Below are 22,437 nucleotides of genomic sequence, written 5' to 3' on the forward strand. Positions count from 1 at the left end.
GCAGGCACGCACAGCAGCCCCATGCACAGTCCTCAACTGCATGACGACACAGACCATGTGTCCACCCACACGCACTGCCCGAGGGACGGACCCTGAGCCCACGACGCTCGGGGAGGGAACCAGACACGAGGCCACACGGTGTATGAGTCCATTTATGTGACACGTCCAGGATGGGCTCCTCCACGGATGGAAAGGGGGCTAGGGGTGGGGATGGGGATGCTTCTGGGGTGGGATGCTTCTGGGGTGGTGGAATGTTCTGGAGCTAGAGATGGGGGCAGCACAACTTCATGAATGTAGTAAAAACCACGGAATTATACACTTTCAGATGGTAAACTGTATGTTATGCATATTTACCACAGTAATGAAAAATAGAACGAGAACCGCAAGACCTGCCTGCCTCCCTTCCACCCGCTCCTGGCTGCCTGCGCAGCGCCTCCTGCTGGCCCCACACCGGCCCTGCTGTCCCTGCTGTCTGAGGGGTGGAAGCCCACACCCTCCCCATGGCCTGGTCCCCACTGCCCGGACAGGGCTCCTCACCTAGAGGGAAGGGGCTCTGGGTGCTGTGCCACATGTGGGCAGCTGCTCACTGTAGGGGGCTCATCCCTCTTCCCAAGACCCCCTGAGGCTCCCTGACCTGCCAGGTCCTGCCCGGAGTCACCTCCCCTCTGGCATGGGCTGGCTTTCCTCCAGAGACACAAAACCTGCTGCTCCCTCCCCTCGACCACATCCAAATCCCTCTTCTATGATCCTCTCGTCAGCCCCCACACCGGCCGCTCCGTGCTCCCCCCATGGCCTGTGCCTCACCCCCTACTACTACTAAATCCCATTCCCTTCACTGCAAAAGCTACATTCACGGATCAACAAAAACCAACCTTGCCCGTTGCCCCCAGCCTCCACCCCTGTGGGAGATGCTGGGCCAGGGAGATCCCACACTGGCCTCCGTTTCCCTGGGTAGGGTGGAGGTGGTCGGAGCACCTGTCTCACCTGAGAGCTGCTGTGCGGCCCCCTCACCCCGTCCTCATCTGCTCCTTCGCTCCAGCCCTCCCTCGACCCCACCGTGACCAGCCCGTGCACACACAGACCACTACTCTGGCCCATTCTCCTTCCAGATGGTAACCAGGGCTGAGTGCCTCTTCCCCACGGCGGGGCTGCACCCTGGCTGGGCCACACCCACGTCCTCAGCCCCCGGGGACCCTGAATTCGGGGTCACCAGCACCTCTTACAGACTATAGGTGAGTCTTCTCCATGGCCGGCTCACCCGGGGTAAGCCGCCTGCGCCGTCTGTGACACCTAGACACCCCGGCCGAGGACCAGACAGACAAGACAGATGGACAGCCAGCCCTAGCAGTGCATGAACCCACGACTGGTTTAATGACAACGATGCTGCACTTCACAAGAACAAGGCTAGCTCTGCACCAGGCGCCCCTCCGTCCCCAGCCCCTGCACTTAGCCCCACGCACACTTGCGGCTGCAGACACACTTTGCGCCCCTCTCTCTATCCCAAGGCCCAGGCCCAGTCCACAGGCTGGGGGGCACACAGTCACGAGCACGGCCAGCTCCAGGGCTCTGGCAACTGCACGAGGTGAGGGCGTGGCAGAGTCAGGATCGTTTTCTTAAAAAAAAAAAAACACTCAAAGAACGACCAATCAAAATACACACATCTATGTACACTGTCCCTTGTCGTCCCTATGGCAGGCAGATCAGGGCTGGGGAGGAGGGGTCCCTTCCCCAAGTTCAGGCAGGTTTGGCTGATCGGGAGCTGTGAGCGCTGTCCCCCCACCGCCCGACCCCCCAGTGGGTAGTGGGTGAGCCACCGCTCCTGCCCCACCAGGCTTAAATTTTCTGGGACTGATCTACAAACAAACAAACCCAAAGAAAAATCACAAGTACATATATACACGTGCACACACATGGCCACGGGGACCTGGAGGGGCTCCGTGCAGGCCTCCCTGGCTCTGCAGGACCCACCTCGCCCAGGCCTGCTCCACCCCGTCTGCTCCATCAGCACCCCTTGATCTGAGGCGCGGCGGGGGGGTGGGGAGGATGCTCACAACCTTGGCCACGCCCAGGCTCTCCCTTCCTCCATTTCTCCTGGTCTGGAGACAAGGCAGGAGTGGATGGGCCCATGGGGCAGCTGGACAGAGCAGAGGGCCATGAGGCAGGCTGGGGGAAGCTCAGGAAGTATCTGGAAGGACCTATGGGTGCCTCCTCCCCTGGCTGCCCCAAGGCCAATGGCACCAATGGCAGGACCCAACCAGGGGGCCTAGGGTGTGGCAAGGGGCTAGGGAGGAGGGCCAGATGCCCACAGGAACCCTCTCAGGGTCGAGTCTGCCCTTGGGTTACCCTGACTGGCTGCCCAGCAAGCCGCGAGAACCCGAGTCCTGCTTGGGGACAAAACAGGGCCGTGACCCCCGTTAGTAACAAGGACAGTGCAGGGTCAGGGTAAACACAAGACAGCCGATGGACCTGACTCGTTTTCCTCAGACAAGTCCATCTCAAGATGACGTCCTTCGGCACGGAGACTGCCCAGGGCCTGCTCCTGACGTGGTGCCTCTGGAAGAGTCAGCGGCGTGGCTGCCGGGGCAAGGACAGCAGGACCAGCCGCAGAGAAACCTATCAGGTGGCTCTGTCCCTTCGATCCATGTGCTGACCTCGGCAGTCCGCCCAGCCCCAGGGGTCTGTCCTGTAGGCATGAGTGGTGGTGGCGGTGACGGCGGCAGTGGCAGTGAGCACGTGCTTCTGGGAAGAGCATGCAGCCCCGACGATGCAGCGGCGGACGCAGATGGAAGCAGGCTGGGTCCCAGGAAGTGTCCATCGTGCTCTGAGCACAGCAGCCAAACAGATGGTCCCTGCTGGGGCCACCCAGGATGGAGGGAGCCAGGCCCCCTCCTGCTGGTGCCCGGCCACGTCCCCGCCCCAAACACCGGCTGCCAGGGTTCGCAATCAGGCTTTAATGAGAATCTTCGGGGTCTCTCCAGGCCCGACTCCCCGCCCGCCCCCTCTGGGGACCGTGAGCTGGGGAGGGGAGGGTCCATGCACGCCGACGAGAGGTGGTACTCTTCCGACCCGGACGGAGGCCCGAGGGTTTACCGGATCCTGGTGAAGAGGTTGAGCACTGACACGGATTCCTGTGGGGCACAAAGGAGGCACCGCTGAGCCGGCGGCCCTTGGGCGGCCTCCCTGTAATCGCGGGCCACTCAGCCAGGCCACCCGGGCCAGGCGCCAGGCAGCAGGGGGGTGGGAAAAACCTCTGCCTGGAGGGCATGCGGGGCTTCGGGCACAGGGGCCTGCGGGCACCGTTCCCAGGACCCCGAGGTGTGCGGGGAGCCAGGCTCCGAGCACCTGGTACCACGTGGCTGGGGCTGCTCGGCGATGGGGAGCAGAGAGGGGACCCCGGGGAGAGTGTAGCTGACAGGGTAAACAGGGCTGGTCAGGTTGCGGGGCGAGGGGGAGCCCCCAGGACTGAGGCTGAGGGGACGCGCGTGGGGGAACATCTGGCACTGATACCGACCCACTTTACCTTTGTCGAACGGGTTTTGCTAAAGACGTTCCAGAACCTCAGTGTTTCGTCCCCAGCACCAGTGACTATGGCCTCTCCATCGGGGGACATGGCCTGTGGAAGGAGACAGACCCTTCCTCATCCTTTTGTCCTGCAGACACCCCTCCCTGGACAAAGCTACCGGAATGGAGCAGAGGGGCAGAGGGGTGCAGGGGGAGTCAGGGGCTCAAGGGGGTGGGCCCCACCGAGGCTGCACGACAGAGCGAGGTTAGAGCATCCTGGTAAAAATGCAAGGCCGTCCCCCACCCACCGCAAGGAGACACAGTTTGTTCTGTACAATCAGACAAATGATATGTTGGTTTAAACACAAAACATTTTCTTCTGAGAAGAAAAAAACAACGGGGCACATCTGGAGAGAGTGGTCCTTTCTCCAAGCCCGATCAAACGGTGGTCTGGTGAAATGTCCAGACAGCAGCTGAGCACTCGGACCCGGGTTATCCACAGAGACTCCTTCCGTGCGTGTGCACACACACAGATGAGTGGAGGAAGGCAGGGGTGCGGAAAACAGATTCCAGGTGGTGCGACATCCTGGCCTTTACAGATGTCCCCTACTGCAGTCCTGGAGGCTGCCCAGGCCGGGGGATGCTGAGGCAGGGCTGCACAATGCCTCTCAGGCGCATGGGGCAGTGCTGTTCTTCCAGAACCCGGTCAGGGCAGACTCACCAGGTACAGGACCCTGTACGAGTGCCCGGTCAGCTTTGCCACCTGGGTCAGGGACGGGTACTTCCAGACCAGGATCTGGTTCTGTGAGTAGCCGTGCGTGCTCACCTGGGGGCAGAGAAGGCACTGTCAGAACCCAGGCCCCCCTTCGGTGGCCCCAGGGCTCAGATGCAAGCAGTGTGACGCTCCCACCCAGGCAGCGAGGCTGCCGGAGCCTGCGTGTTAGGCTCGCCAAGCAAGAGGCCACAGGGGACAGCCCTTGCTCCCTGCACTCTAGCTGACGGCTGGATTTGACCAGAGCCACACAGCGCCTGAGAACTCTGTGAACTCTCCAGTGCGCGCTGGGTGGGAGGGCCTGCGTCCAGAATGGGCACATCCAGACATTCCAGTCTTCCAAGACATGGGTGGCAGGTGCCCGGCCAAACCTCAGGACCCTAGGGGAAGCCTTGACTGGGCCAGGGCTCCCGCGCAGCCCCCACGCCTGCACACCCAGGCTCCTTTGCCCCTGCCTCTTCACTGAGGGACCCTGACGGCTTTCTTTTTTTTTTTTCCTGACGGCTTTCTATCGAGGTGGGACGCATGCATGCTCCTGCCCGCAGGCCCTACCCAGCCCCGCACTCACCAGCTCGTTGGCGTGCTTTGACCAGGCGAGGTTGCACACCTGGGAGCCTGTGTCGATGCACTGCAGTGGCTGCCCTGTGAGTGTGTTCCAGAAGCGGATGCAGCGGTCAGCTGTGCCGCCGCCAGATGCCAGCAGCCCATGCTGGTGTGGGGACCAGGCGATGGCCTTCACAGCCGCCAGATGCTCCGTGTACTGCTGCACGGGGCTCAGGCTGGAGTGGTTCCAGACCAGCAGCTGCGGGGGCAGTGGCAGTGAGACCTCTGAGCTTGTCTCAGCCCCCTGCACCCCGAAACACCTGTGGTGGAAGGGACAGGCCTCAGGCCAGGATGGCAGGGGGCCCGTGGTGCCTACCTTGTTGTCGTTGCCCCCTGAGGCGAGGAGCTGGTGGTCCGTGGACCACTTGAGTCCGCACACCTCCTGCCGGTGGCCCTGCAGTCGCCGCTCTGACTGCAGGGGCGGGGTCCGGATGTCCCTCTGCAGAATCATGCGGTCCCGGCTCCCAGATGAGAGCTGGTCAGCGTTCCAGGCCAGTGCCCCTAGAGGCCAGACAGAGGGCAAGGGAGGCTGAGGCTTTGCCCCCCAGAATCACACCTGTCCCCTGGGAACCAAGCAGCTCCTCACCAACGCGTGCCGTGTGGCCTTCCAGCATGGACAGCTTCTTCCCTGCGGCTGCATCCCAGATCTGCACGAAACCCTTGTGCGTGCCCACGGCCACCAGGTTCCCCTAAGACCAATCACATGGGGAGGGAGCAGACATCAGGCCCCGCATGGGGACCTCTCCCTCACCCTCCTTGCTGCAGGGCCTTGAGGCCATATCTTTGCAAGTTCCTTTGGGCCAAAAGGCTACCTCTCCTTGGAAACCTCTAGGAAGATGGTCACGCCAACACAGAGGTTTGTTAAAATCCAGCTAACAGACACACTAATCATCTGCGCTTCAATGTGCGGCTGCCGCACCAGCTGTGAAGGCGAGGGGGAGCCACCTGCAGGGGATCGAGTGTGACCCAGGGTCTCTGCGGAGGAGCCCTACAACTGTAACCATCTTTCTCAGGCTGGGGACAGGCAGGGGTGCCGATGCCACTCCTGGAGCTTAGACGAGTGACCTCCAGCCTGGGTTCTGGCTCCTGTGGGTCTCTGAAGCCCTCCCAGCACTGTGAAGGGCCCCTGCCAGCGAGACCAGATCTCCCCTGTGCCAGCCCTGCCCAGCCGGGGGACGGGGCCTGTGTACTGACCCGTTCAGACCAGCCCACAGACGTCACTGAGTCCCCTTCCACTGAGAGGTCACAGAGCCGGGTCACCTGGGGAAAGGGGACACGGTCAGTGTGAGTGGACATACTGCCCACTGGGCCTCTGGAAACCCCCTCACCATCTGTTCAACCACCCCCCCCCCCCGTCCATCCCCCAAACACCCATTAATTTGCTCAGGCCTGTGGGCCCTGGTGTCAGCGCTGAGACGCAGGGTAACGCAGCTGGAGTGTTCAGGAGGCTGCACGCTGGGAGGGGACACACAGCAGCACAGACCTAGGGGAGGGGCGCCCGGGTGACAAAGCACCATGTCATGGGTGCAGGGCACCAGCTGCTGTGGGCAGAGGAAGGGTGGTCCTCTCTCTGGGGCGGCTTCACTTGCCTCCTAGGAGCCCAGTTGCATTCAGTTTTACTCCTGACAACAGCCCACTCCAAAGAGCAGCGGCCCTAAACCCCAGCTGCCACTCGGAGAGACCCGCTGCCAGGGTAGGTGGGTGGACCGCCACCAGGGAGGGACATGGCCCCCTCAGCTGTCCCCAGGCTGCGCCTCTCCCGCTGACACAGGTGGAGGCCGACTGAGACCCCCACTGCTCCCCCCCCAGCACATGCTCCCCGAGCAGGGCCACCTGGCTGGTGCAAGCGCTCCACAGGTACACGCAGGTCCCCAGCCCCACGCTGAGCACATTGAGGGATGACCAGTCCACCAGGTTCAGGTAGAAGTCGTCCTGCAGCTCCGGGGCATCCAGGACCTTGAAGGGGATCTTGGAGATCTTGCGTGTAGGTTTCCGTGGCGACCGCAGTAGCTTCTGACTACAGAGAGATAGAGGCCCCCTCGTGGGTCTGTGCTGGTGTAACCTAAGGCAACCACGGTCTCCTCCCCATTCTGCAGTCCTAGAAGCCGTAGGCTCCGTCTCAGGGTCTCCTACTCACTGGGCCCTGACTCCGGCCGCCCACACGATCCCAGGCTATGCGTGACCCAGTGGCCACCAACCTCTCCACCATCAGATGTTTGGCCGCCTGGAGCTCTGACAGCCACATCATGCCCTTCTGCCTGGCACGTCCTCTGGGGAGCCCTCCCTGACTCCCGTCTGGGTGCAATGCCACGGAGTCTGTGCTGCATCCTCAATGTGGGAGGCGCCCCGGACCACCGCTGTACCCTGAGCCCAGTTCTAGGACCAATCTTGGCTCCCAAGCACCACTTGGCCGCCCGCCCCGTCCCATCCTGGCCCGTGCAGGCCCAGACTCACCTTTTGTTGCTGACTGGGGACAAGGAGTAGGGAGACACATCGTTGCCATCGTCAGGGCTGGAGCGCTTGGTGCTGAGGGAATACTGGGGGCAGGGGAGGGCAGACAACAGCTGAGTGGAGCCTCAGCCTGAGCTCAGGGACCTCCCACTCAGAGCCCTGGTGCCCCTGCCCAGCTGGCGACTGGGCAGGAGTGTGGGGTGCACACTGACCCCGGGGGAAGCACTGGCCAGAGGCATGGCCTGGGCTCCGGGGATCCAGAGAAGCAAACCAGGCCTCATGACCAAGGCCTCTGGACTGTGACTTGCCAGTGTCCACCTCTCCACACCCCCAGCCACCAGCCCCCCAGCCATCTCTGAGGAGACCCAAACAGGCTCCGACACCGCCCCGGGGCTGCCCCAAGGCTCAGGACCATGCACATGAGATCTGCCCCAGGGCTGCCTTCGTGGCAGTAGGAGAGCAAACTCTTGGCTGGAGACATGGGGTTAAGTGGCTCCCAAGGGGAGCTCGGGAGGAACAAGTGGGGAGGCCAAGCCGGGTGGCCTGGAGTGGTGTAGGCTGCCAGCCGGGAGGCAGCAGGCTCACCGTAAACAGACCCTTCTTCTCGGGCGTGGAAGGCTGCAGCCGGCGGTCCTCTGTCTGCGGGTCCTGCACCTTCTCGATGCCGGCTCCCAGCAGCTCGTTCTTCAGCAAGGCAGAGTAGGCCAGGCCGTCTGCGGGCAGGGGCTCCATGAGGCCAGGGAGGGGCTGGGGGGGGGGTGGCTGGGGCAGGGGGACCGGACTCCTGACCTTTGCCGTTGTCTGACGTGGCATCCTTGGCTTTCCGATTTTGGCTGGGGGACTTCTCATTCTCCTGTGGGAGGGAGGGAAAGGAGGCAGGGCCAGCTGGAGCAACCTGCCCAGCCCCCCCCGCCCCGGACCCCCTGCCCTCTGGGCAGCCCCTCACATTGATCCTGTGGAAATTCACGCTCCAGTTGGCACCAGCTCTGGAGGGGATGAAGCGGTCTCCATGCTTGCTGGGGGAGGACACGGGAGAGTTGGCAGGCGTCAGGGTTCGCCGCATCTCCGCAACCTGCAATGACGGCAGGGCTGGTGCCTCAGAGCCCCCCAGCATGAAGTGCCAAGGCCAGCCTCTCCTCTCAGACCCGGAGGCCGGGCCTAGCCTGGCTCCTTGCACTCAGTCTCTGGCCACCGAACCAGGGGATTGATTTCGAGGTCCAGGAGGAGAGGTGAAATGGTAGGTGAGCCATGCGCTCGGTTTGGCGTGACAGGGCTTTTATTTCCCAGCCATCACAAACAGCTAGAGAGGGGACAGTACAGACCTAAGGCCCCTGACTCCCTGGGTACTGAGAGCTGCTGCCCCATCTCCATCAAACAAGGACGGTCCCTCCACAGAACCTCGACTCAGCAGAACCAGGAAGTAGGCGCGGGGGTATAGCTCCCAGCCAAGCAGCCCACCCCTCTCAACTGTTGCAGGAATGTCCTTTCTCTCTTTTTTTCTTATACTTTATTTACTTATTTGAGAGAAAGCGAGCACGGTGGGGGGTGGGGGGGCACAACTCTCCACTGAGCAGGGAGCCCTGACACAGGACTCAATCCCAGGACCCTGAGATCCTGACCTGAGCCAAAGGCAGATGCTAAGCTGACTGAACCACCCAGGCACCCCTGGAAGGTCCTTTTCCTATAAGGGATCTGCTGTGGGTTCAACTGTGTCTCCCAGAAGGACATGAAGTTCTATCCCCCAGCACCTGGGAAGTGACTTTATTCAGACACAGAGTCTTTGCAGGTGTAATTCAGTTAAGACAAGACCATCCTGGGGGCGTCTGGGTGGCTCAGTGGTTGAGCGACTGCCTTGGGCCCAGGGTGTGACCCCGGGGTCCTGGGATCCAGGCCTGCATCGGGCTCCCTACAAGGATTCTGCTTCTCCCTCTGCTTGTGTGTCTGCCTCTGGGTCTCTCATGAACAAATAAATAAAATCTTTAAAAAAAAAAAAAAGACCATCCTGGAGTGGGATGGGCCCCAAATCCACACCTTGTGTCCTAAGAGTCAGAGACTCCCAACACACAGAGAAGGGGACATGATGATAAGGCAGAGATGGGAGTGATGGCTCTGAAGCCAAGGACTGCTGGCCACATCAGGAGCTGAGAGAGGCAAAGGATGCCCCCACGGGGCCCCCAGAAGGAGCATGGCCCTGGGATACCTCGGGTGGAGCCTGATTGCCAGGCGCCGAGCTTAGAGAGTGCTGAGGGGAGCAGCAGGTACAGCCTGGGGCAGGTCAGGAGCCCAGGACACAGGCGGCATGGCTGAGAGGGGTGGGGCACAGGAAAGAGGCACCTCCAAACTCTGCTGGGTTCCTGCAGATAAGGACAGGGCCACCTCAGGCCACCATCACACTTCTGCCTGGTCAGGCGAGCCCCACAGCTCTGAGCCCCTGGGCCCTTCACCTCCTTCTCTGGAGACTGGGAGGGCAGCTCATGTCCCCTGGCCCCCTAGGCAGTCCCGAGCATGGCCCCACAGGAACAGAGGGGGAGCCGATGGTCCATGAGGGCTCCAGCAGCAGGAGGCACACTGGCAGCCCGAGGACTCCCTGGTGTGTGGCTGTGCCTCTCACCTGCCCAGCACCCCATCCCCTGCAGGCTGAAGCCCAGTGGCTCACTGCACCCCTCCAGCCCCCAACCGCGTGGAGCCAGGACTGCACCAGTGGGGCTGCGGTGCCAGGTACTCACGCAGGGCATCGTGTTCTCATTCTGAACAACAATCTGCCGCAGGAGGCGCCGCTCATACTCCTGGTCCATGGCGCCGCAGGGCAGGCACAGCCTGCCGGCCAAGGTCAGCAGGCCAAGGTCAGCCTGGAGCAGGAAGGACAGAAGAGGTCAGCACCAGTGAGGAGCAGCTCCCTCCACTGCCTGGTGACCACAGGAAACCCCGTGGTGACGGCGGAGTCCTTCTACCATGTGTAGGGCCTTCCTCCCAGGAGCCCAGGGTGCACCCCACAGGCCAGAGAGGCCCCAGGGGGATGGGATGGGGAGGACCGGGACTCCTCTGAGGGACCGTCTGCCAGACCTCCTGGCTTTGTCCTGGTTAGTGCAAGTCTCTCATCTATTCCTGGGCCACGGGGCTCACGCTGGGACCACCCCTCCAACCCATGCACCCCATCGTGCTGCCTTCCTGCTTCAGATCCTCGGAGGCCACAAGCTGCCCCCAGACCATGTGCAGCCCTGAGGTGGGGGCTGGACAAGAGCTACCGTCTCAGCATGGATTCCTCCCTGAATAGGGCAGCCTCTGGGTCCTAATGCAAGAACCAGACCACAGTCCTTAACCTACAGGCACTTGTGTGTACACAAGTGGGGTGGGATTCAGCAGCTCCACTCTGCTCCTGGCCAGTGTGCAGAGCTCACACCCACCTCCCACTGAGTTCATCCCAGCTTGGAAGGCTTCTCTGAAGAGGAGTAAGAAGAGGGGAGGCAGGGAAGAATGTTCTAGAAGGAGGAACACATGGAGGCAAGAAAGGGCTGTGCGCAAGGGGGAGGGAGTAGCCACCTCTGAGAGGAGGATGCTCTTCGCCATGAGGCCGGACACCAGGCCCACTGCCAGCAGCTGCTTCCAGAAGCCAACATGAAACATTTGCCAGCCCTACCTCCCCAGAGGCACCACAGAGCCTCTGGAGGCTGATGTAAGACTTTGCAGGGACAGAGCCTGGCACAGAGGGGGCTCAGAGGACTGCAGCTTCCCCCAGTGCACCTGCTCTCTGGCCCAGACCCCCTGTGCACCCACAGTCACCGTCACTGGGCTACTCTGGCTGGAGCCTGGGTCCATGACAGGAAAACATCAAGTTAAAAAACAAAGGCTGGTCAAAAATTGTTAGTTTATGAATTCCAAGGTGTAAAGCCCTGGAGACATCAATACTCGCCTTTAAAACAATTGTGGCAAAAGACACTGTAACCACTGTAAGTGCACAGCTCAGCAGCACGATCACACTGTCCTGCAACCACCCCCAGCATCCGTCTCCAGAACTTTCTCATCTTCCCCAAACTGAGACTCTGTCCCCAGGAAGCACGGACTCCCCGCTCCCATCTCCACGAGCTTCCGGAGAAGCCTCACACACACACACACACAGCCACGTGCCCCATGAATTCCACTTGTAGGCACACACCCAGGAGGGAGGAAGGCAGACGCACGCCGGAACTAGTACTCTAACGCCCTGACTAGCATTACTCCTAGTAGCCACTCAGAAAAAGACTCCCCAGTGTCCGTCCACAGATGAAGGACAAACAGTGGGGGCCACCCACACACTGGATGTTACTCAACCTTATAAAGAAAGGACGTTCTGATGCCTGAGGACACTGCTCTCAGCAAGAGAAGCCAGACACAGGAGGACACCTCCTGTATGACCCCACTCATAGGGGGTCCCCAGAGGGTCCCATCCACGAGACTCCTGAGAAAAGTACTAGCTTCACCTCACCCGGAAGGGAACAAACCTGGGTATATACCACTTGGCCCTCTCCAGGTGTGGCCACACCAGGATATACTGAGGCCAATCCAAGTCCCCAAACAGCCTCTCTGATGGGTTCCAGGGCCAGTGGCTGAAGGGCAGGCATGAGCCAGTTCAGTCTTTGACCCTCCCCTGCAATCATGGGACACAGAGGCCGGGCCTGACGTGGTCCAGGCCCAGAGCCGGACACTCAGCCAAAGCCAAGCCAGCTGGACTCAACTCGGAGGCAAAAGAACGCAGCCACCAGCCACCACAGTGTGTCCCACAGCTTGTACCATGTTAGCAGGCTCGCACATCTTAGCTGGGGCTCCCAGTGCATGGCCTCACAAACTGCGAGCTTGCACTACCGCCTCATGCACGTGGACATGTGATGGCTGAGCGAGGGGCAGCAACACCTCAGGGTCACATGGGGGCAGGGAAAGGGGCTCCTGCCCAAAGGCCTGACTGTCTGTGGCCACCGGCCCCCAGGGTCCTCCCTCCACTGGGCCTGGCGTTCCTCTGAGCTCCCCCGGCCTCTGTCCTCCCCACAGGGCCACAGAGTGGGCCTCCTGCTTGGTGAGCAAAGTGGGGCTGAGGCCCTCTGGCTGGGGTAAACCTGTGGGAACAGCCATCCCCTTCTTGGCCACCACCCCCCTTGCATGTACCCTGAATGCCCCAGCAGAGGTCCCCAGACTGGTTCAGCCCATTTGTCACTGAGTCCAGAAGCGAGTGATGGCTGTGTCCCTCACTTCTCTGGGGGTGAGACCCCTTTTCCCACCTTCCCCTTCCAGGCCAGCTCCACGTCGACCTACTGGTCTGCCCCAGGAACAAACCCCAACCACCGTGACCACTCCTGGGGCGGCATGCCCATACGAATTTCTGTCCAGGCCAGAGACGCCCATTCAGAAGACAGTCCTGAGAGTGAGGCTGAGCCACATGCACACCAAGGCTGAGCTCCAGGAGGCCAGCAGCCACTTTGAGGACTGAGAATTCCTTCCCAAGCAGGAGGAAGAGGGACCGGAAGAGGAGCAACCACGGCTCCATTCTGGTAAGTCTTACCATTGAGGGGTACTTTCCCAGAGTTGGGCCAGTCAGCTGTCCTCTCCCCTTTGCAGACAAGGAAACGAGGGTTAGAGAGGAAGCTATCTCCCTTGGCCACTGTGTGCAGAGTGAAGCCCACCTGGCCCACCAGGCAGTGAGCCCTGGGGGGACCAGGTGAAGGCCATGCGCAGTCCCTACGCTCAGGGGACGCCCCTCTCTGGCTCTCCCCAGGCAGGGCTGCTCAGGGCCAGGGTGGCTTAGGGGAATGAGAAACCTCAGCACGGGGAACAGTCACACTGTGCACTACGGGGCTCTAAACCTCTCAGCCCAGGTAGGCTCACTTCCAATGGAAACCAGACCCTCTACTCACAGAGCAAGGCCACCACGCTTATGTCCTCAGGTGACTCCGTGTGAGGACAGCAGGGCCCAGGAGAAACGAAGTGTCCAGAAGGCAAGACAAACCACAAATGGTTTTATTTAAAAAGACGACACAACCGGGAGAAATATGTGCCAGGCGCGGGAGACACAGAGTGGTGCAGGGTGGGAGCGTGGCCTTCCTGAGAAAAGACGCCCACCCTCGCCAGCACTGGAGGGCAGCAGGTGCCCACCTCCGGCGCCCCCTCCGGCCGCCCAGCCGCAGGGAGAAGGCAGGCTCACATGCTCCCCAGCAGGAGCTGAGACCCGACTTCTAAGGACGGCAATTTGGCAGCTGCTTCCTAATTTTCAAACGCACATCCTTTCTGATGCAGTAGCTCTGCTTCTAAGAATTTGCCCATAGTAGCTGTGTGTGCAAAACCACGCGTCCAAGGACAGCGTCGGCAGGCTGGTTCCCCACCAGGGGACAGGGCAGCCAGCGCGGTGCAAGCTCCCTCCGGGGGCCCGGGGCACATCGGGCAGCCCAGGTTGGCTGTGGGAGACACCGAGGGGGCAGGGGCCCGGAGCAGAGGGAGCCTGGTTTCCTCAGGTGTGGCAGCTTGTATTTCTTGGATTCTGTGTCCCGTGAACGTGTTCGCCAAAGAAACAGGCCAGCGGGGGAGATGGAGCTGCGGGGCCCAGGGCCGGGGTGCGGCCAGCAGGGCACCCTGGCCTCTGTCCCTCAGACGAGAAGGTCCTCCTGATACAATACCCAACAGCCTGCGGTGATGCTTCTGTGAACGAGCTGTCATCTGCTTCCCTGCTCCCCCCTCCATGGCTGAGCCCGAGCTGGAAGGCAGCAGGGGATCTGGTGTCCAGGTCAGGTAGGGGGGCCAGAGCCCTCGGCCACTCGCTGCCACTGTCCCCTCCACGGGGTACGGTCACTGGGGGACCAGTGCACCTAGCAAGCCAACCCTTAAGAAGGGGGTCTCCTGGGGCAGCCCTGGTGGCACAGCGGTTTGGTGCCGCCTGCAGCCTGGGGTGTGATCCTGGAGACCCGGGATCGAGTCCCGCATCGGGCTCCCTGCATGAAGCCTGCTTCTCCCTCTGCCTCTCTCTCTCTGTCTCTATGAATAAATAAATAAAATCTTAAAAAAAAAAAAAGAAGGGGGTCTCCCCTTCTCTCGCAGTGGCCCCCGGAATGAAGAGCCAGGAGGCCCACCTTCTGCCCCTGCCTCAGACAAGCTTCCAACCTGCACGCCTGTTCTTCTGGGAGATGGCCAGCACCCCAGTCACCTCACAGGACAAGGAGGTTCCCACACAGCAGAAACTAGTGTCTGCACAGGTCAGGGACTGCCCAGGCCCCCAGGCTCCCCTCCCGGGCGCTGGCCATGTTCCTCACCCATCTGGGGCCTGAGAGCAGGCCCGTTCCCACCAGCAGCAATGGAGCGCAGCCTCCGCAGCTCCCCGCTAGCCCCGACCTCGCCCAGCCCCGGGAGCGGTGCTCACGTGGCTTCCACCGACTGGGAACTCAGCAAGGATGGCTTACTCTAGGCGCGACCCAGTGGTTCTTGCTGGGACCATCCTCCTTCCCCAACCCCCAGGGGACACTGGGTGGTGTCTGGGGACATGTGTGGTTGTCACGACTAGGGTAGTCCTGGCATGGAGGGGTGGGGCCGGGGACACCCTCTCAGAGAGTGGTCCGGCTGGAATGTTCAGTGCCCGGCAGACCTGCTCTGGGGCCGGGCCAGGGAGGCCAGCAAATGAGGGAGATGATGAGACACGTGGCTGAGCCTGGCGTGAGCAAGGACCAATGACACAACATGTGGCACTTCCACCTGCCTCCCAGCCTCCCGGATCAGGGTGCAGCCACGGGGGGCATCACAGGGGCACTGGCCTGGACACGTAGCAGTCCCGTCTCCAGGCCTGGGTGCAGCACAGGCCACATCTCCTCCCAAGTTCGTGCTGGGCCCAGGACGGAGCACTCTGCTTCCAGAAGCGCTCACCAAATTTCAAGTTCTCGAAGGTCCTGTTTATCTCGAAAAACCGGTCCCTCCTGGGGTAGAAGTTGTAAGGCTCTTCAGTAAGCCAAAAGAAATGAAATGTCCCCACAACAGGGCTTTCACGACTTGGTGTTTGAGGATGACCTTGGCCTGGGTCTGGCTACCTATGAAATGGAGTACACCAGTAGCTCTTCCCATTGTGATGACCACATGTCCTTGACACCACCCGGCGTCCCCTGGCAAACTGTCCTGGGTGAGGGTAACTCCAGTTTCTGTGGGAGAAGCCATCTGCCAACAGGTCGAGGTCAAGTGGCACCTGGTATTACCCACACGGGTATGAAGGAGCCTGTGGACACACACCCTGCCATGTTCCGTGTGGGCACAGGGCCCCAAATGAACAGGATACCACTCTTGGCCCCTGTCACAATGACAGCGGCAGATCCTGCCCCCACCCTTCCTCGGGCCAGCATAGCTCCAGGTCCTCTACTTAATTCCTCCCCCAGGTGCAATGCTATCTCCCTTCCACAAAGGAGGAACCGGCTGGGAGCACCCGTAGCTGCTCAGATTATGCTGCTGCCCCAGCGGGAAGAGTCCCCAGGCCCAGCACCTGAGCCAGCTGCTTGAAGATCAAAGGCCTGCTCTGGATTGGGGCATCACATCATACCACATGTGAATATTTGCTGGTGGCTTCTCGCAGGAACCATCCACCAATAAGGAATATACTGGTAAATGGCTATGGGTTCCCTGGGAACTGCCACCAGAGGGCACAGCCCATCACAGGACCCCTGAACTCTCCAGAGGAACGTGCACCTGAGAGATCCACAGGCAGAGGCTGCCAGAGACCCGGGGGCAGCTCTGGATGCTCCCACACTACGGACTAGCAGCCCTTTCCTCCTGAGAAGACCGGAACGTCTTGCCGGGGGCCCAGGAGGTGGTCATATTCTTCTCAGCTGGTCTCTAAGAGGTTGGGGAAGTAGCACATGAGAAAGATCCAACGAGAAAAAGGGGGAGTTGTTCCATCTTCTGCTCACATGGGAGCCTCTGGCTTTGCTGCTTCTGTCTCCGCTCAGGCAGACTTGTAAGCAGTCCTCACAGCACCCCCCCCCAACACACACACACACACACACACACACACACACACACACACACACAACACCATACAGTCCTAGAAAGGTCTATCAGATAAAGATAAAGGAGGGCTTCAGAAAAGGGCAGACCTGGCTTTGAGTCCTGGCTTCAACTCCTACTGGCCCAGCAGCTTCTCTCTGAAGTGGGTTAAAGGGATATGGCCACCTATGTTGCTATAAAACTGGGCGGGACTTCTCTGAAGCAGCCAGCAGTGTGCCTGACCCAGAGGAGAGGGAGAGGAGAGGCTAGGAAGTGGTGGCTGATCCCAGGGCCTCGGTGACAGGAGCACAACAGACCCCAGATATGCCTGCCTCCTGCTCCTCTGTCGGCAGCGTGTGTGGTCTGTGGCACAGGGAGGTTCCCCAGCGGCCACGGCTGCTGCTGTTCAGTGAGGAGCTGGCCCCAGCTGCAGGCTGGGTGGCCAGGTGGAGCCCCTTCTCCTCCCTCACTGCCCCTGCAGGGGAGAAGAATGGATCTCTCACAAGAGGAGGGAAGGCTATGGTCAGTAAGAGATGTAGAGCCGTGTGATGGAGGGCTGGCCATGGCCTCTAGACCTCAACTAGAATGCCAGCTCCTAGGAGCCCAATAGTTGCTGCACAGAATGGGATTTTTGAAGAGGGAGGTCCCCCCTGGCAGAGGGAACATGATGAGCTCGTGGTCCCTCACCTCTCACTATAGCGAAAGGCAAGGCCTGGAAGAGCTGGCATCTAAATGGCACCTAACACAGGTGCTCCTGACACAGGTGACAATGTGCCTCCCCTGGGGGGCTGATGTGAATCACCATGAGAGGCAAGTTGTTTCTGGGGAGGCCAGAAGGGGCTGGTGCCTGAGGAGCAAGTTCCAGCATGCATTCACTCAGTGAATGCTGACCGCCCCCCCTCCCCACTCTGTACGGGCAGGCCCTGGGCTGATCAAGGAGTCCTGTCCCCCAGGGCTGGCAGTCTAGAGGATGTGGCTTTCTGGAGCAAAGGCTCTCCCTTTTTACTCTGTGACAAGGGTCGTGAGAGCACACACCTGGCTCCCCAGGTGAGCACTGCTGCTCTAAGCCTCAGAAGCGGGCCCAAGGTCAAGCCACTCATCTCCCAGCTCTCGGCACTGCAAGGTACCCATTCCCCAGTGTGATGTGGTGAGACATCTGGGCCACAAAGGTGTAGGGTCCACAGCAGCCCAGAGGATGCAAACCCCCACGCAAAGGAAAGAAAACTTGGCGACGGCACCTGAACGATGTATGCTCACTTATGTGACTGCAGCTGTGGTTTACGTCAGAGGGCCAGATCTCAAGGCTGGACAGGCCTTAAAGGCTTCAGAGTGAGCCCCCTCACGACTGCATCTGCTTGCACACCTGCAGGGACAGGGAGCTGACCCTCTCAGGGAGCCCTGAGCATCAGAAAGTGCATCCTCAATAGGTCTCACCATGGATCCCACTTCCGGGTCCCAGGTAAGGACAGAAGGAAACCCTAAAACCTAGTATGCTTTGGGCAGGGAACCCCAACCATGCCTGCTGACACTGTGGCCCCATCCTTCTCTGTGGGCAGCCGTCACGGGCACCACAGGCGGCTGAGCAGCATCCCTGGCCCCCACCCACTTGATGCCAGAACACCCCCAGTATGATAACCATAAACATCGCTAGACGTTGCTTCCAGGAGAGAAACCCTGCTTTACGGGAATCCTTAAGGGGAAGAGTGGCTTCCCTCAGGCTCAGTAGACCAGCGCTGACCTTTCTCTTGCTGTTCAGCCTTAAGTGCAGACAGACAAGCTCCAAGAAGCAGTCAGACCCTCTCTTGCTCACTCCATCCTTTCCCCACGCTACCTCCTGCCCAGCCAGCGTCTCCTTTTTTCCTCTTATTGTAGGACACTATGCAAACACAGCCTGGCATGTCTGTCCCATGCAAATCAGTGGTTTCTTCCTCTGGAAGGAGAATATGCAAAAAGGCACCGGAATCTGGAAGGAATGGTCTGCTGCTCTAGAGAACTGCACATGTCTGGGGAGGCTGGGTGTAAGGAGCACGCTGGAGGCAGGAAGAGGGAAAGGGAAGGCTGAAAGCACACTCTACCAGGCCGGGCCGTGTCCTGGGGCCAGTGGCAGGGAGGTGGGGCAGGACGGGGAGCCAGGAGTAGCGAGAGATGTGCCTCTATGGACCGAAGGTGGGGTCACGTGGAGAGGAGCACTGGGGAGCAGGGGGACCAGGCTGTGCCTGCCCAGTCCAGGTGAGGAAGCCAGGTGGGCCTGAGAGGAGGGGGGCAGAGAGGAGGGCCCCAAGTGAGGCTGGGGTGGGGAAGGTGCAAGGAAAGAGTGGCCTCTTCTGGGCTAACTCAACCCGGGTGCCTGCAGGACAACCAAACAACGACTGGCACCGGCCACATGGGCCTGGAGTTCTGGAGCCAGCCTCAGGCACCAGCAGCAAATGAGGACAGGAAGCTAAGTGTGCCCGCCAAGAAAGCATGTGGAGAGCAGACAAGCATCTGGGTTCAAATCAGAAATAAGGGTCGCCACACGAGAACCTGTACTCAACTGTTCGTAGAGGCTATATCTGTAACAGGTAATAGGTGGAAACAGCCCAAGTGTCCAGCAGCTGGCGAGTGGAGAAGCATAATGTGTCCCCCCACACAGGGGCAGATCACTGGGCCACGAACAGGGGCAAGGTGCCCACACGCTGTCCCAGGGACGGACCCTGGGTCCATGACACTCAGGGAGGGAACCAGACACAGGAGGCCCCACAGTGTGTGAGTCCACGTGTGTGACACGTCCAGGACAGGCTCATCCACGGACAGGGAGGGGGCTCGTGGGGGCCGGAGGCTGGGGAGGGTATAGAACTGATGCGTAAAGGAAAGGTTTGTTCAGAATGATGAGAATGCTTTGGAATTAGTGGGGATAGATGCAAAAGCTGAAGACCACTGGCCTCTGTACTTTAAATTGGTGAACCATATGGTGCGGGAATTATATCTGAATAGATCTATTACCAACAAAAATTCAGCAAATAAATAACGAAAAGAAGGGCCAGTGAAGGAGTCTGCTCACTGGCAGGCAGGTATACGAAGCCACAGAGAGTGGAGTCCACAGTCCACTTTTGGGGGGCAGGGGTCATTTATTAGGCACGATGGTTGAGGACTGAACCACTGGTGGGACGCACCATGTGCTCCTGTACCAGTCTCAAGCGAGGAAGCCATAGCAGGAGAAATTAGTCACTTGCCAAGGATGCATGGCTGCTGGGGACACCAATGTCCCCCATCCAGAACGTCAATGCCACATGAGAAGGAGCTCTGGTTGCATGTGGAGTCCCAGCGCTCAGCAGGAGCTGCAGGACGCATCTGGCTCAACACGCCCCCCCCCCCCCCCCCCCCCCCCCCCACACACACACCTGTGGCTGCTCTGCACACACCAAATCTCAGGCAGGTGCAGTGAGAGGTAGCCAGGGCGGTGACCAGTGGACTTGACAAGCAGGAGGCTACTAGGGTCTGTGAGGGACCAGAAGCTGCATGGTGGGAAGCAGCTGGGCAGAAGAGGGGCAGCCTAGTAGTCCTTTCCCAGCTCTCGAGGCCTCTGGCTCCCTGTGCCAACTCCCAGAAGGGGCCAAACGCACCCTATCCTCGGGCCACTCCCGCCCTTGAGCACCCACTCAGGCCAGTGCTCTGGAGCTCCAGCCTTACCAGGCACTATGCAGGCCCTGGGGAGGTCCCTGCCCTCAGAGGGCTCTTGGTCTCAACCCAGGCCCAAGTCTCCCCCCGACACTGTGGATATTTGGGGCCATCCTGAGCACTGGGTGGGGAAGGGGGGCAGCATCCCTGACCCCACCCACTCGACACCATGAGCACCCACAGTCGTGATCACCACAGATATCCCAGACAGCACCAATGTCTCGGCTGAGAACCTCTGCTCCAGGGCGGCCCTGGTGGTGCAGCAGTTTAGCGCCGCCTGCAGCCCAGGGCAGGATCCTGGAGTCGCGGGATCGAGTCCCACGTCAGGCTCTCTGCATGGAGCCTGCTTCTCCCTCTGCCTGTGCCTCTGCCTCTCTCTCTCTCTCTCCCTGCATCTCTATGAATAAATAAAGTCTTAAAAATATATATATATATTAAAAAAATGTTATTAAAAAAAAAAAAAAAAGAACCTCTGCTCCAGGAGAGAGTTACGATGGCACTGCCATTCTGCTGGTTCCTAAAAGACCAAGTCCCTTGATCTTGACACCTGACATGGGTCCCCAGGATCAGCCCTCCAAAAGAATGATCTAGGATCCTCGCCTGGCTCGGTGCTACCAGGCAAAAGGTCCCCACACCCACCAGGCCAGAGGCCCCAACCGAATAGCACGGGGAGATCTCCTGCTGAAAGAGAGGGCCTGGTGTGAGAATGGAGGCAGACCGGCTTTTGAAGACTCACCGCTTCCCCAGCTGCTTCCCAGCACTTCTCCCCTGGCCCCAAACAGCTACCACCACCGGCTGGGCCCCGGGGTCTGAGATTTCCCCCAGAGAAGCAGTCATGGGAGCCTGAAGAGCCAGGCCGGCTAGCTTCCCAGACACTGCCCACCACCCAGCAAAGCAACTGTCCTTTGAACCGAGAGCCATCCACGGGCCAGAAGCCTGGATGCAGAGCGGGAGAGCCCATCACCCTCCCTAAAACGCTCCTGGAGCAGTGGAACCCCGCTCACTCGGCACTCGGCGCAGCACCCTGGGCTCGGAAGGCAGCCAGCCAGTCTAGTACTCCTGAGACGGAAGGGACCCTTGACCTCAGAGGCCTGGACGGCCCACGGGAAATTCTGGACGAACAACAGCCTAGGATGCGTTCTAGGGGACAATGCCCCCGCTCTGAGGATTGTCCCCAGATCCCATCAGCCTCTAGTGTGCAGATCCCCGGCGGGGTGGCGGAGACCACCCGACCTCCTTCATTTCAAAGATCCTCTCACCTGTCCCCGATTTGGGGTAAGGGAAACACCTGTGTATGTTGCGGTGGCCTGTTTCTCCTTTGGGTAAATCCTCCCCCACTGAAGGTAAGGGAAGAAGTTGGGGGGGGGGGCGAGGCGAAGGGGGAGGGTGCAGCCTCACCCACAGGAGGCATGAGGTCATCACTCCGCGGACTGGAGTGAAAGCAGGAGGGCTAGTTCCCAGTAGGGCGGGCAGCTGAAAGAGGGGATGATTTCTCGGGGACGACGACGCAGGTCTGGGCCAGGCAGGTGCACAGGGGAGGGTCTCCCGCTTCGGGCTGGACTGGGGGTGCAGGGCCAATGGGTGGGGTGGGGGGGGCATGGCTGTGATGGGAGCAGCACTCCCCACGGGGGGCTCCCGGGAAGAGCCCTGGGATGACAGGGTGGCTGGGCAGAGGTGGGGGTCCGGGCCCCCACGGAGAGCTGGACCCGGGCGGGCTGGCGGCGCGGGGGACGCACGGGGGGCGCCTCGGGGTCTCGGGGCCGCAGGGCGGGGGGAGGGGGCGAGCCCGGCTGGGCCGTGACAGCCACGGGGGCAGCCTCGGTCGGGGCAGGGCTGGAGGAGGCCCGGGCTGGGCGCTTCTCGGGGACAGCTCGGCCGCGCCCTCACTAGCGGGGCTCGGGGGCTGCCGGCGGGAGGGGGGGGGGGCTCGGCCGCAGGGGGCTCGGGAGGGGCGACGCCGGCGGGGCGATGCGGAGGTTACCCGGGCCCGGCGCGGCTCGGGGGGCGGCGTCCGGGGCCGCCGGCTCGGAGTCAGGGGCCCCGGGTGGGCCCGCGCCGCCGTCCGGCCCTGCCCGGCTCGGGGTGGGGGGGGTCGCGGCCCGGGCCCGGGGGGCGGGTCCCCGCCCCCGCCCCGCGGCCGCCTCACCTGGCTCGCTCCGGTCGCCCGCTGGCTCCGCCGACCCCGCCTCTCCCGGCGCCGCGCCGGCCTCCGCCGCCCACAGCTGCACCGGCCGGGCCGCGACCGCCGCCGACGGGACCCCGGGCTCCGCGCTCCTTAATATGGCGGCGGTCGCTGTTCCGCGGCCTCCCGGAGCCCTCCTCCGCCGCGCGCGCTCCCGCGGCCGGCCACGCCCCCGCGCCGGCGCGCTGCGTGCGGCCGCCACGCCCCGCCCACCCGCGCGCCCGCGCCGCGCGCCCCGCCACGCCCACCCGCGCGACTGCGCCTGCGCGCGGCGGGCATCTCGGGAGGACGTGAC

At 61.3% G+C, this 22,437-nt stretch overlaps 1 protein-coding gene across 2 annotated transcripts; it reads right to left on the reverse strand.

Moving 5' to 3' along the window:
* Positions 1 to 314: 314 nt before the first annotated feature.
* On the reverse strand, positions 315 to 22,299 carry FZR1 (fizzy and cell division cycle 20 related 1). Of its 2 annotated transcripts, XM_038567815.1 has the most exons (14): positions 22,107 to 22,299; positions 10,054 to 10,176; positions 8,274 to 8,399; positions 8,117 to 8,180; positions 7,913 to 8,040; positions 7,331 to 7,413; positions 6,710 to 6,893; positions 6,071 to 6,136; positions 5,463 to 5,565; positions 5,193 to 5,377; positions 4,842 to 5,075; positions 4,223 to 4,327; positions 3,512 to 3,613; positions 315 to 3,128 (listed from the first exon to the last, which is right to left on the reverse strand). In XM_038567815.1, the coding sequence occupies exons 2-14, from the start codon at positions 10,120 to 10,122 to the stop codon at positions 3,087 to 3,089; spliced, it is 1,491 nt and encodes a 496-aa protein (XP_038423743.1). In that variant the 5' UTR covers positions 10,123 to 10,176; positions 22,107 to 22,299; the 3' UTR covers positions 315 to 3,086. The 2 variants fall into 2 exon arrangements, with proteins under 2 accessions (XP_038423743.1, XP_038423742.1); XM_038567814.1 differs by lacking the exon at positions 22,107 to 22,299 and having other exon boundaries at positions 3,521 to 3,613.
* Between the last annotated feature and the right edge of the window lie 138 nt (positions 22,300 to 22,437).

This window comes from Canis lupus, chromosome 20 (assembly GCF_011100685.1).
Source record: "Canis lupus familiaris isolate Mischka breed German Shepherd chromosome 20, alternate assembly UU_Cfam_GSD_1.0, whole genome shotgun sequence".
Classification (NCBI taxonomy): Eukaryota; Metazoa; Chordata; class Mammalia; order Carnivora; family Canidae; genus Canis; species Canis lupus.